General features: G+C 36.7%; 1 protein-coding gene across 1 annotated transcript; it reads left to right on the top strand.

Moving 5' to 3' along the window:
- LOC105178278 (AT-hook motif nuclear-localized protein 29-like) lies at window positions 8,145–10,363 on the top strand. Its single transcript, XM_011101730.2, has 2 exons — window positions 8,145–8,740; window positions 8,872–10,363. Exon 2 carries the CDS (start codon window positions 8,943–8,945, stop codon window positions 9,864–9,866), a length of 924 nt encoding a protein of 307 aa, XP_011100032.1. The 5' UTR covers window positions 8,145–8,740; window positions 8,872–8,942; the 3' UTR covers window positions 9,867–10,363.

Raw genomic sequence — 13,785 nt, 5'->3', positions numbered from 1 at the left:
CCAGATTCAATACAACATAGGCAATATTTTCAATTATTTTTTATTATGTTTAAAATCTGAATTCTGATCTCAACATAGAACATTTTTTATGTGTGACTTGTGTATTTGGTCCTGTCTAAATTGATTGTTTCAAGTACAGTGAAAAACAGATATTGTACCTTTCGGCATATCTACAACTTAGTACATAACAAATTTGGCAAAAATCTAAGTTTGTACGTCTTCCGTCCTTGACACACGACACGAGGGCCACCGAGGGAGGGTCAACTCTCCATTTTAGGACAAGTTCTATGTAACTCATATTTTACATACTCTAATTCCTAAATGGAAAATATATACACCAACTCTTTATCCAGAAGTTAATATATGAACCCTTTGATTTATCAAGTAAAATGGGATTCAGGGGAAAATAATTAGTTAGCAGTCATTCATGCAGATATTAGGAAAATTAAAATATTTATATATGTCAACCAAGTGATAAGATTGACGTCTAACAGTTTCTTGTTTTTGGGTCTCGTTTGGATGTACGTACTATTTACTTTGAATTCGTCTTTAAATTTAATGATGTATATGAGTAGTTTGAGTGGTTTATAAGCCACAAGCCCTCCTCCCCTAGACAATGCGCCTTTTGAAGACAAATCCATGATACTTTTACGAAATCAGATCGAAAACAATACCTTGAGTAATGAAGCACAGATAAAGTTGCAAGACGAATCATTTTTTAATTTATTAAATGATTTAATGAATTGCATAATATGATAAGTACTTAAATTCGCCGACTTAAAATAAGGGTGTGTATGGTTGGGTCGAAAAGTGAATGTATAAGAGAAGTGGAAGTAAAAATAAATGTATAAGAATAAGTTTGGTATGTTTGGTTAGAGAATAGATGGAGGAAAAGTAAATATTATGAAACCCACCCGAAATCTAATTTAGTTTTCGTCCAATATTGGGCAGGAAAGAAAACGCATAAGGCCAAGAAGTACATATTTTATTTTTATTTACTCTATTTTTCATATACATATTTTTTCTCCAATTCTTTTCTCATTCTACTCATAATACGGATACATAATCTTTTAAAAAGATAATTACAATCGCCAACAAAAATACTGATATTTGAATTTTAATTTCTTTACTTTTGAGGACAATAATAGCAGCTTTTATTTTATTTAAATTGAATAGTTTAGAATAAATACTCGTTAATAAAAAATATTCTCGTTTTTGTTTGATGAATACTTTTATTAATAAAATTTTTTATCCTTCTTTCACCGAGTTCACTCTACTTATGAATAGATGTGAACTCCGATGAAAAACTAACAAAAATAAAAATATATAGAACTAAAATACTATCATAAATAATTAAATGACGAAACATAAAATAATTTAAATTACGACAAAAGTACATTAATTTAATCCCATATAATTTAGATAAAGTTGAGTATATGTATTGAATTGAGTGGAATATATATATATATATATATATATATGTATAGTAGGATATTTAAATGAAGAAGCATTATCCAACTACATGTTGACATACATACAATTAACATTGTGATGCATGAATCTTCTAGCACATTTAATTGTCAACCCTTATGAATCATCATAAACCCATCAATTCAATGCCCCTAATTTACAAGAATACCCTCGCTGTAAGTAACTTAACGCCCTATATATAATAGAAGAAGCATTAGTATTTAGTAGTGGAAAAATTTGTGTGGGTGGGGGCTATTTGGGGACAGTTTGTGGGCCATTCTGCAATTTGCTTCCCTATTGGGACATCAAATTACACACATTTCTTTTATTGCAATGCGCCCCCAATTTCGGCTCCTACCCTACCCCTCTATATTTATTGCTCTCCCTTACTAATAAATATTGGGATAATTTCACTTTCTTTTTTTTTTTAATTTGGTGTAATTATAGGTACTAGTTAAAATTCACTGAATTTGTCGATATTTGATAAAAAATGCTGAATAAAAATTTATATTTAACCTTCAATTGACTTATTGTAGGTTAAAAAAAAAAATTTGGAATTAAACGACCCTTATAACTATGTAAATATATCTCTTCATATGCATTAATGCGTAAAAATGTCTAAGGATAATTTGATCATAAAAAAATTATTTTAATTTGTAATAAATTAATAATAAATTAATTGAGAGTATATTTAGAAATTTTATGATAATTTTGTTAATATTGAAAATGAAAAATAATTAAGTAATATAAGGTTAAATTTGATGGGCAAATTCCAATGTGCCGACATCCTCCACATGCTCCGATGCCAACTTTGACCTTTGACCACCATTTATTTATGCTCTCCCATTTTTGTTTACATTGAAAAACTTTTAATTTCACATATGTATAAATAACCACATAAAACTGTAAATTGTTTTCCATATATGCTTCATAACAAGAACTTACTTTCTTTATATTATATAACTCCAAATTATTCAGAGAGAAATTTAACTTGGCTTTTGAGGGAAAGAAAAAAGAAAAAAAAAAAAAAACAAGAAGGAATCATAAGATATATTATATAAATGTATATAGGGATAATTACACTTCTCTTCCCTAAGGTTTGGTGTAACTATAAATAAATTCCTGTTATTTGAGAAATTACATCTAGCACCCTTGAAGTTTGCTTCCATCTAACAAATAAGTCCGCCCATTAGATAAAATTTATCGAATTTGCTAATATTCACAAAAAATTGGAAAACAAATCTATATTTACCCCCGATTGACTTATTACAAGTATACGTTTTCACGCGTTAATGAATGTGAGGAGATATATTTCACTGTGATAAGGGTAGTTTAGTCTGAAAATATTATTTGACCTACAATAAATCAATAATAAGCCAATCGAGGATAAATATTAATTTTTTTTCCATTTTTTTCTGTTAATATCAACGAATTTAGTGAATTTTGACTAATTGAGGAACTTATTTGTTAGACAAAAGCAAACCTCAGGGGTGCTAGATGTAATTTTTCAAACCGCAGGAGGTCTACGTGTAATTACATCAAACCTCAGAAAAAAGAGAGTGTAACTATCCCATGTAATATATATGCATAGAATAACTCATATTCATATCGATAACAATTAGATGCATAGATAACTAATGTTCATATCGATAATAATTGAGGGGCTTGAGCGATTCATAGCTTTATTGTCTTGGTGTATTGCCTCTTCAAGATTGTTGTCTTGATCAAAATGAATAATACCTCGTCTTATTCCAATCGTATTGTGAATGCATGCCAGATCATTGTGTAAGAACGAGATTATATACTCTTTCCAAGTAGGGCTCATGATGCTAGATAGTATTTGCTTAGTAGAAAATAAAGACATGTGTTTTTTTCCAATTCTTTTTGAAGATATTGGACAGTTCTTGCTTTCAATCAACCACAACAGTAAAAAGTAAGGCCATATATCTTCTTAAATCCTAAACGCCTGACGATACTGGAGAGTACTTATTCCAACAGCACTTTAGTAATAGAGGAGGAATTTGCATGATTATAAATTTTAATATTTTTTCAAAATAAGATGGTGCAATTCCAATCAAAACAAACAATATTCAAGGTTCATATATCATATATATATATATATATATATTAATGATTGTAGGTTGAGAAGGAAAAAGGAGGGTAATGGTATGTTGTTCTTAATTGGGGTGTCCTCTTTATTCTTTCCCCATTTGCAGTCATTCAACTCATCAATTAAAGCATAGGGTCACATAAATATTCATCGCATCACATTCATATTGCAATTAATCAAATACCACCCACTACATACTTTACTCATTATTAGGGATCACTCTTTTGTAATTTAGCTTATAACCCTTTTTTTTTTAAAATATATATATATATATATATATATATATTATCCTAGCTAGCTACTATGCTATTATATTTTATTATTGATGTAGGACGATGTCGATGCATTTTGGGAGGATTTGTGATGAAGTGGAAGCAATATAAATTGAGAGAATAATAGAACAACTCGTCTTTATTATTCTAAGAATTCAAAATTGGGGAAAATGTTATTTATAGAGTTTACAGGTATTTAAAAAATAAAATTTAACTTATGATTCTTTGGGTCTAAGTGAGAAGAAATGAGGAGGGGTAGGGGAAAGTACAATGCGGGAAAAACAGTATTATTTTTCTTTAAGTTATTTGATATGAATACAAGGGGGTAACTATTAAATACTTTCTATATTATTTATTTTAATATTTATTTTTATAAAAATAAATTATTGAATTTTTTGTTATATATATAGTTTAATTTATTAAATGTGAAATATTATATAAAAGATATGTAATATAGCAATAAAATAAAAATGCTTTACTTAATAAAATAAAAATATTGTTTAAATATTGTGTTTTTACAAATTTATTCTAATCTAAATCAGTCTCCCCATCGGCAACGTCTATACCGTCGTTGTCCTCGTCATCGGGTGTCGGGGATCAGCTGGATGTTGGGACGGTTGGGGCGGCAGACGAACGGGCTAGGTGGTTGCTATCCGCTGCATCCACTCCTCGAGCCTCGTGATCCGATGATCAAGGTCGGCGCATGGCAGTTGTTGTGGCGAGGGCGATGGAGCAGTGGACGAGCTAACAATCATGTGGTGGGCTTCGGAGGAGGGACTAATACCTGGCCCCTCTTCCAGTCTCTCGCTGCTGACAACCACAACTGTTGCTCGGTCGAGGCTACCGAGCCTTGTCAGGATGATGGAGGATCTTGATCACTGTGTGGTTAAGTCTGGCGTTCCTCCATCATCCTCAGGAACTGATGTCCACAACTGGAGGTTAAAATCAAATATATAGGCTATAATGTGGTTTAAGTCTATGTCATACGGTTGCTAGATATTTTATATTAAATGCAATGATGTAAATTAATGTGCCATTATTATTCGTATAAATGTACATACGTAATGTTTTGAACAACAAATACCTGATCAGTGTAGATGAAACTCATTTATACACAAAGTATAAGTATAAAATGTTGATTGCAGCTGTCATGGATGGGAATCAACAGGTACCCCTTATTGCATTTGCAATTATTGATGAACAATCTTATTTATCTTAGAAATAATTTTTTTTTTCAAATGTTGAGCAAATATATTATAAGAGGTAGGTTTAGGATGTACCTTATTTCTGACCATCATCCCAGTCTCATTACAGCAGTATCCAAAAATTTTGGAATTTGTACCACCTTGTGCAATGCACCGATATTTCTCTAGAGCATGTGTTTTCTAATTTTAACAATCGTTTCAAGAATGTGCATGATGCGTTCAAAAAATGCATGAGTCCAATGGATATAGACTATGGTCAAAGCTTAGGTTGAAGCGAACACAAATCTAGAAGGGGGGACCTACAAAAAAGCATTATCACTCCGACGCCCAAGTTAGTATCGGATTTAGGAGAAAAATATCGTAAGAAATAAAATGTAATGAAAAATTATGATAGAGTAAGCAATTTCGTGAGAGAAATCGTGCTATGACTGCAATTTGAATGCTAAAGTAAAAAGAGAGACTGGTTTTCTAGATTTTAAAAGGAGTCCCCATAGAGGGATAGAGGTGTCCCTCTTGGTGGACTGAAGGTGTCCCTGTCGTGGGGCTGAAGGTGTCCCTATTGAGGCGTGCTGAAATGAGAAATTGAAATAAAAATAAGAATTTCGTAAGTGAAATATGGCAAAAGCACAAGTTGAAAGACAGTTTTCAACTTCTTAAAGGTCTGTCTGTTCGGGGATGCTGCCTGTATTTATAGAGATGGAGTCCCTCTTCGCAGGGACTCTGTATGTGAGCTGCATTTTCAAGAAAAATGGCGGAAATCTGAGGATAAGGCAAGATCCTATCTCGCTCTTGACTTGAGCAGCACGTCTTTGGTTGGAGGAGGACTCCTACTTTTGCAAGGAGTCCTTCTAGGTCAAGGAGTCTAACTTCTTAGAGGCAGCCCCTTTCTCTTGGGCTAGGTTTGGAAGGTGGGTATGAGGTGGGCCGACTGTGTGAAGGTGATTACGAACACACGATATTCAACGCCTAGGGTGTATGGAGAAGGGCAACATTTTCAAAGTAGGAGAGGTGCTTCTGCGGAGCCGTAGTTCCGTCATACTTCAGCAGGTTAGGCTCCTTCTAGTTGAGGGAGAGTTCATCTGCCATGATATCTTCACTGAAGGGGATGCCCTGTTGCTTCTCCGACGGCGTTCCTGCAATTTGGTACTAGACGTCTTGGAGGACTTTTGAAGGCTTTCCAGACGTGCGATCCACTGAAGAGAGATGTCCCGCTGGATTTGCGAGGGGAGTCCCTAGTCTCTTGCGACCAGCGATGCAGGAGTAGGGGATACCCTTTGACTTCCTTCCTTAGCCCATCCACGTCAAATGGAGTTATTGCACGGGTTGGAATTAGTGTCGCCATTTGCTCCCATATGGCCTCCATGATCATCTGTTGTATGGTCCATAGGAGTTCTGAGGGAGCCTCCCCGAAGAGGTGTTTGAAGATGGACTGTGGTGTGGAAGCTCAATTAGCGAGTCAGTAGGTCTGGAGGGTCTTAGGACCATCACTCCACTAGTGGGGGCTGCCCCAGTGATAGGGGATATCCTACTGATGGGTGCTTCCACAACTTTTTGTTTGCTTGCGAGATTGCTAGGGGTTCCTATGGTAACTCACGTTTTGAACTCAAGTTTCCCACAAATAGCACCAATGATGCATCTAAAAAATGCACGGGTCAATAGATATGGACTATGCTCATAGCTTAGGTCGAAGCAAATGCAAATCTCAAAGGGGGGACCTGCAGAAATAGCGTTAGCACTCCGACGCCCAAGTTAGTATCGAATTTAGGAGAAAAGTAATCGTAAGAAATAAAATGTAATGAGAAATTGTGATAGAGTAAGTAATTTCGTGAGAAAAATCGTGCTAAGAGTGCAATTCGAATGCCAAAACAAGAAGAGAGAGTGGTTTTCCAAATTTTGAAGGGAGTCCTCGTAGAGGGATTGAAGGTGTCCTTGTTTGTAGACTGAAGGTGTTCATGTCGTGGGGCTGAAGGTATCTCTGTTGATGAATTGAAGATGTCCCTGTCGTGGGGCTGAAGGTGTCCCTGTTGGTAGAATGAAGGTGTCCCTATTGGAGAACTGAATGTGTCCCTGTTGAGGGGTGCTGAAATGAGAAACTGAAATAAAAATAAGAATTTTATGAGTAAAATATGGCAAAAGCACGAGTTGAGTGTTGCAGTGAAATAGCAAGACAGTTTCCAACTTCTTGAAGGTCTGAAATAGCAAGACAGATTCTAGTTTCCCAACAAACAGACCTTTAAGAAGCTGGAAACTATCTAGTTTCCCAACAGACAGACCTTTAGACTGTCGTGTGGAGCCTCAGTTAACGGGAAGCTAGAATTTGTCTTGCTATTTTAGACCTTCAAAAAATTGGAAACTATTTGTTATTTCTCTGCAACTTTCAACTCGTGCTTTTGTCATATTTAACTTACGAAATCTTTAGTTTTATTTGTAATATTTGTTTTATATATTTCAAAAATATTATATATATGCTAATATTTTTTAAATACTTAAATAATTAAGCGTGAATATATTTGTAAAAGATATCGTTTGTGTTTTTATATATTTCTGAAAGTATTATGTTATTATGGCATTGTTACATGAGTTACGTATTCAAGTAGTAATTAATAAAGGCAGAAAAATTTAGTGGTTGAGGGGAGGGGTAACTCCACTGGTGCGAAGCAGACAGGATAGAACCATGTGGTTTTTCAACCCAACCTCAAAAGGGTAGAAAAGTGAGAGAATAGTAATATGTGGGAGGAAGGAAGTTACGAGTCATTCGAGGAATTTTGTCTCGGTAATTGCCTGCTTTTCCCCTTGTTTTACTGCACACTTTCCACCGCCTCTCTCTCTTTCTCTCTCATCACCCACAAACCAATACGTACAAAATACACCTTCCCACGAGAGGACTCCCAACTCCAACTCCAAGCGCCTGCCCTCTTGCTTTTCTTTCTTTCTACCTCTAAAACCATACAAACAATATACGTACATATCTCCCCCCCCCCCCCCTCTCTCTCTCTATATATATTATATTATTGTATAGGTATAGAGCAGTAGTACACTATACTTCCTCCTTTTCTTGACTTGTACATTTGCACTTGTATATAATATTACTCCATCCCCTTTTTTTTCCCTTTCTTTATTCATTTCTCATTTCTGCTCCCAAACATAGTGATGATAGTGTGTGTTACCACTCTCCGACTCTGAGTTCAGACCATATCTTTCTTGCGAGGTTTTCTCCTCAATTCACTGCATCCCGATCCCATATGTATTGTATCTTTCCGCACAAGAGATGAAGGAAAAGAGCAAATCTTCATAGTCATCATCTGCTAGGTCTCATGTTGCTTCTGCCTGCACATCACTTCATCTGTTCCAAGACCAATCTGATCTACTAATCTGCTGAGAAACAAGAAAAGAAAAAAGGGTTCTTTCCAGGAAATTTAGTTGGTTTGACTCTTTGTTGAGCAACTTGGAGTTGTATGAAGAATGGAGGTCTGAGAGAGATTATTATTACAAAGAGAAAGATTTCAACGTTGAGTAGGTGGAGGAATAAATTAATAATAATTGTTTTATGTAACTGATGATGGGTGTCCAATCAGTTCTTGGATTCTAGTCAATAGCACTCAATCCTCTCACTGTGGATCTCTTCTCAACATATCTTTGCTGTTTGAGAAGAGAAGAGAAGAGAAGAGATGCCCCTTTTCTGTGTAACTTCCTTCAGTCTTGTTCTTGTCAGATAATAGTACAAAAAAACCCTGCTATTTTAACAGAAATAGAGAAAGAATATTTGTTCATTTTTGGTTTTCTGTGTTTGATTTCTTTCTTTCTTTCTTTCTAGAGAGAGAGAGAGAGAGAATTTTAGAGAGAGCTCTGGCGAACAAGTGGTGGGAGAGAAATATAGATGTGGAAATGGCGGGTTACGAGCAACAAGGCTCCGGTTCTTCTCGTTATGTTCATCAGCTTCTAACCCCAGACCTCCACTTGCAGCACAGGCCTTCTCACCATAACCCTACTTTAGAACTTGAGCCATCTGCAGATTCCAAGGACTCCCCGCAGGAAAAAGACCAGGAAGCCGCCGCCACAACCAGCTCCGGCGGTACTCCTACCACCAACCGCCGCCCCCGAGGCCGACCTCCAGGCTCTAAGAACAAGCCCAAGCCTCCGATTATCGTCACGCGTGATAGTCCCAATGCACTCCGATCCCACGTTCTTGAAGTCTCGTCTGGGAATGACATCGTCGACAGCGTCTCTGTCTATGCGAGGCGGCGGGGTAGAGGTGTTTGCGTGCTCAGCGGCAGCGGCACGGTGACGAATGTGACACTACGGCAACCGGCGGCACCTGCCGGGAGTGTAGTGACGCTGCACGGTCGTTTTGAAATTCTCTCGCTTTCTGGAACGGTGCTTCCGCCACCTGCCCCACCAGGGGCTGGTGGGCTGTCTATATTCTTGTCCGGTGGCCAGGGGCAGGTGGTTGGAGGTAGCGTGGTGGGACCGTTAATGGCTTCCGGGCCGGTGGTTCTGATGGCGGCATCCTTTGCAAATGCGGTTTTTGAACGCTTACCTCTGGAGGAAGAAGAAGGCGCTACGGCTGCTCAGCCGCAGCCTAGTGCTTCACAGTCTTCCGGCGTCACAGCTGGTGGTGGCCGCGGGGGGCATGCAAGTGAAGGTGGTGCTGGCGGAGATGGCAGTGGTGGAGGAGGAGGAGGAGGAGGAGATGGTGGTGCTCCGTTTTTCACCTCGGCTTGTGGGAGCACGCCGCCACCAGGGAATTATCCATTCTCAGCTGAATTGTTCGGATGGGGAAGTGGCAGTTCTGCGAGGCCACCATTCTGATGATTAACAAGATTTACTGTTTCTTGATGGTGTTACCTTTATTTTATGTGGGATTTCTCAGCTTTATTTATCAGCGAAGAAAATGAAGGAAAAATGGGCAAAATTCTGATGCAAATTTGGGGGGATATGAAGTAGCAGTTTTCAAGAAAAGATTAGTCTTCTCTTGAGGTCACATATATACATCAGTCAGTCAATTGGAAGTACCTATAGATCAATAGGGATGATCATATATATATATATATATCAAGTGCAGCAGATGAAGATGAAGCAGTTTTCAAGGTGAGTAATTAAGTAGGTTGTACTTGATGCTTAGATTGTAGTACTATCTGGACATGTTTTGCTCATATTTCTATCTGACTTTGATTTGTAATTTCTGTTGTAACTTGGCAAGTGCAATGATGATTATGCACATTTTGGTAGGAGGACTTTCAATTTGCTTTCTCATCTTTGATGTATCAAAATTGACTGTATTTGCATGTTTCATCTTCATCCTTCAATTTCTTCAAATTAATTGAATAATTCTCTCTTTATATATTTGTCTGTGTTAATTTACTTTGTAGTGCTAATTAGCTCGAAATTGAAAACGCCTCATTTTAAATTCAAAGATACATATATAAAGAGATTTTTCATACTAGATATGAAGACTATATATATGCTAGAAGCCTTAAACCCTTTTACCTGAGTGATTTGATTAGTTTACTCAAATCCTTCCTATTTCAATAGCTAGTAAATATAGGCCGTAAACTATCAATTCATAGATGGTGATGCTACTAGCATGTGACGTTATGACATCATTGCGTATATATATATATATTGGTTCATTTAGATTATAAATATATACCATTGGGTGGCATGAAAGTTCCTCAGGCCAAGTCTTGATAAATTTCATGCATTCTTTTGTAGTATTGGTTATATTCCTAATTCACAATGTGGAATTATCAGTAGAAATTAAGATCCTTAAAAGCGGTGTACTGTTCGTTGCTGATGAAAAAACGTGAATTAAAATCTTATGTAATGCGTGGTTAATTGTATTAGAAGTAATGTAAAGATGTCGTGCAGTTTCATCTTTCATTTCTACCTAGCTAAGTAGATGAGAAATCTTCACACGTCAAAAGGCACTTGCTTGGCTTAACTTGGAGTCCGTCTAGTCTTATATTAGTCGGAACTTAGTTATACTAGGAGGCTTTTATGTTTGTTATGTTTTTCATATTCATATATGAACTTGGCACGTTTTGGTTGTAGTAGAAACTAGGTAGGCGAAATTATGATGACGGTACTCAAATTGGCTTAAACTAGTTCTTCAAGAGTTATTTGATAATCCAGTACCATTTTGTATCTGTATATAATTAGTGGGGATCTTCTATAACTTTTAAGTGATATTTTATTACTACTTAGACTTGAGAACTTCTTCACTCGATGGAAAATGCAGCTATATATATATATTTGGATGTGTTGGCTTTCTACCTTCTTTAGTAATCCATGCATCTAGCTAGTTGCCCAAATGTAAAGGTAACTAGTGCAGAAACCTTGAAGACTGTCTTTTTACAAAATTGCATTAGTTCATCAAGGCACGCTAACCAAGCTTCCGGACATCCCTCCCTCCCAACAAAAAATGCTTCTCCAAATTTAGGTTTGTGCAGTCTAGCTGATTAATTAAATCACATTATTACACGTATTATGTGGTTGGTCACTTTCTTTAATTGTGAACTTATTACATTGGCTAGTCATGTAATTGGATAGGGTTTAGCCAAACTCATGTCCAAGCTTAGAATTACTATTGTTCTCACCACATATTAGAAGCATTACACACATAAATGGAAACAAGAAAAGTGGAACTTAATGTCTTGTAATAAAATTTGAAAAATAAATAAAAAAGAACATTCATGGTAATAATTGCTAGCTCTTTGTTGTCCATACAGATAGATGATTACAGTTAACAACTAGAAGTAGACGGTCCTTCTGTCCATTCTATTCTTCCCATTTGTGTGTGTGTGTGTGTGTGTGTCACATAAACTGCTTTAAATCTTCTCTTGCTTATTTCTTTCCAAGTCACATTAAAAACAACAATTTACCTTAAGCTTACCTATACCTTAATTTCTGTTATCTACTTTGATTCTGAGTTTGTAGCTGGCTTATAAGAGGGAGGTTGTCTGTTTGCACTGGCGTTCAGCTAGCAATTGCATCTGAAACAATTCCTTATATTACATGCAGCTTTTCTTTTTTCCTCTCAGTTTCCACACGCATAACTGCTGTTTCCGACATTGATATTGTTCAGTTGATTCTTGATTCCTTGTCGTTGATGAAAAATTTTCATGAATGCTAGTAATCATGCAACCTGCATGCTCACTTGAGCATAGCTTAGCTAAGGTAAGGCGGTCGTACATAGAAGCGTCCTAGACAAACGTACGACTCTAATATTTTGCTTTTGGTGTTGATAACGGATGATTCTATTATTACCAGCCAGTACTTGTTGTTCCTTGTAGATCTCATACACATTCATCATGAGGCCTTACTTACCAAGAAGGACAGGCTTTGATTTCATGTTATAGCTAGCAAGAGGCTCTTCATGTGATGGCATATTAGTAAAACTTGTTTCTCATAGGAGACGGGCCATCCATAACCATTGGAATTGGATGATGATAAAGAGGATGGTGAAAGTGAAAACCAGGATTGTTGAGAAGGAACTGGCTTTAATTACATGCATGATTTAGTACCCCATTAATTGGTTGCATGATGTAATGAAATGAGCACTATATATTGCATTCCTCCAGACATGAAGAAGCTTGTGGGGGTGAGGGGTGGTAGATAGGGTAAAGAGTGGCACACACTTCTATGTATGAGTGAATAATGATGGTATGGTGTGGACGTGTTTTGGATTTACATTAGTAGTACTGCTGCAATAGGCATAGCAATAACATGCATTCATTATGTGGTCCTCGAAATGATGATAGCAAAGAAAAGAAGAGAATCATATGTTACATTATACATATAGTGCATGTTTTCTCAAGTTATTATGCATCAAAGTTGATGGAAGTCGCATGTTACTTGGTTTCTTACCAATTTTTATTTGGGAATTACAAAATTACATTTTTGTTTGTAATTAATTAATGCACCAAACGTTGTAATTTTCAAGTTTTAACTGCGGTATTGCTACCAAGAAATTATTGGTACACTGTGGTTATGTATTTTTATAATTAAAATAGAGATTTAAAAATAACTAAAATAAGAAACTTTGTTACTACGATGCGAGGGGGGAAAAAAAGATGTAATTGGAGTACAAAATAGCGAAGTAAATGATGAGAACTAATAGAGTACATATAATTGGAGTGGAGAATGAAATACAAGTTTTTTTCTTGTGCAAATGAGAAATTAAAATTGTCTTTTTTTGGGTTAGGAGAGTCTTCATTTTATTGGCAGCCTCAGATTTGCTGTAGAGGGTTCTCTCTCATCATGAATTCATGCTTGGATAGCCGACGTTTACCCGATTCTTTGGGGCCTCATGACGTGGACTAAGGAGTCCTATGTGGCTTACACCATCCGTGGACGCCACGTATAGGTCTTATTTTTTTTGGGTTTTGGAGTTTCCTTGTAGACGTGTGTGGTCTTCTTCTCAATTTTGGGCTACTTGGACCTCTTTAAACCAATTCATACTTTTGGTGGCATCATTGGCAATTGAAATTTATCCATATCTTCAACCCTCATGTGATGCTACACCTCCCCACTTTTTAGGATTCAGTTGGAGGCATCTCCCTGTAGGGAGGGCTCTTTTATCTATAGGCGGACAGTTATTTTATGGACGAGGGTGCATCCTGTCCAACTCCCTCTCCCTACGGACACCTCCTATCTAACACCTAGCACGCCACGATATTCTATCTACCTCCTTGAGGACACCTCGTGTCTGACACCCTAGGGTACACAT

This window comes from Sesamum indicum, linkage group LG2, assembly GCF_000512975.1.
Source record: "Sesamum indicum cultivar Zhongzhi No. 13 linkage group LG2, S_indicum_v1.0, whole genome shotgun sequence".
Taxonomy (NCBI): domain Eukaryota; kingdom Viridiplantae; phylum Streptophyta; class Magnoliopsida; order Lamiales; family Pedaliaceae; genus Sesamum; species Sesamum indicum.
The sequence above is the reverse complement of the archived record's forward strand: the minus strand, read 5'-3'. Positions and strand labels throughout refer to the sequence as shown.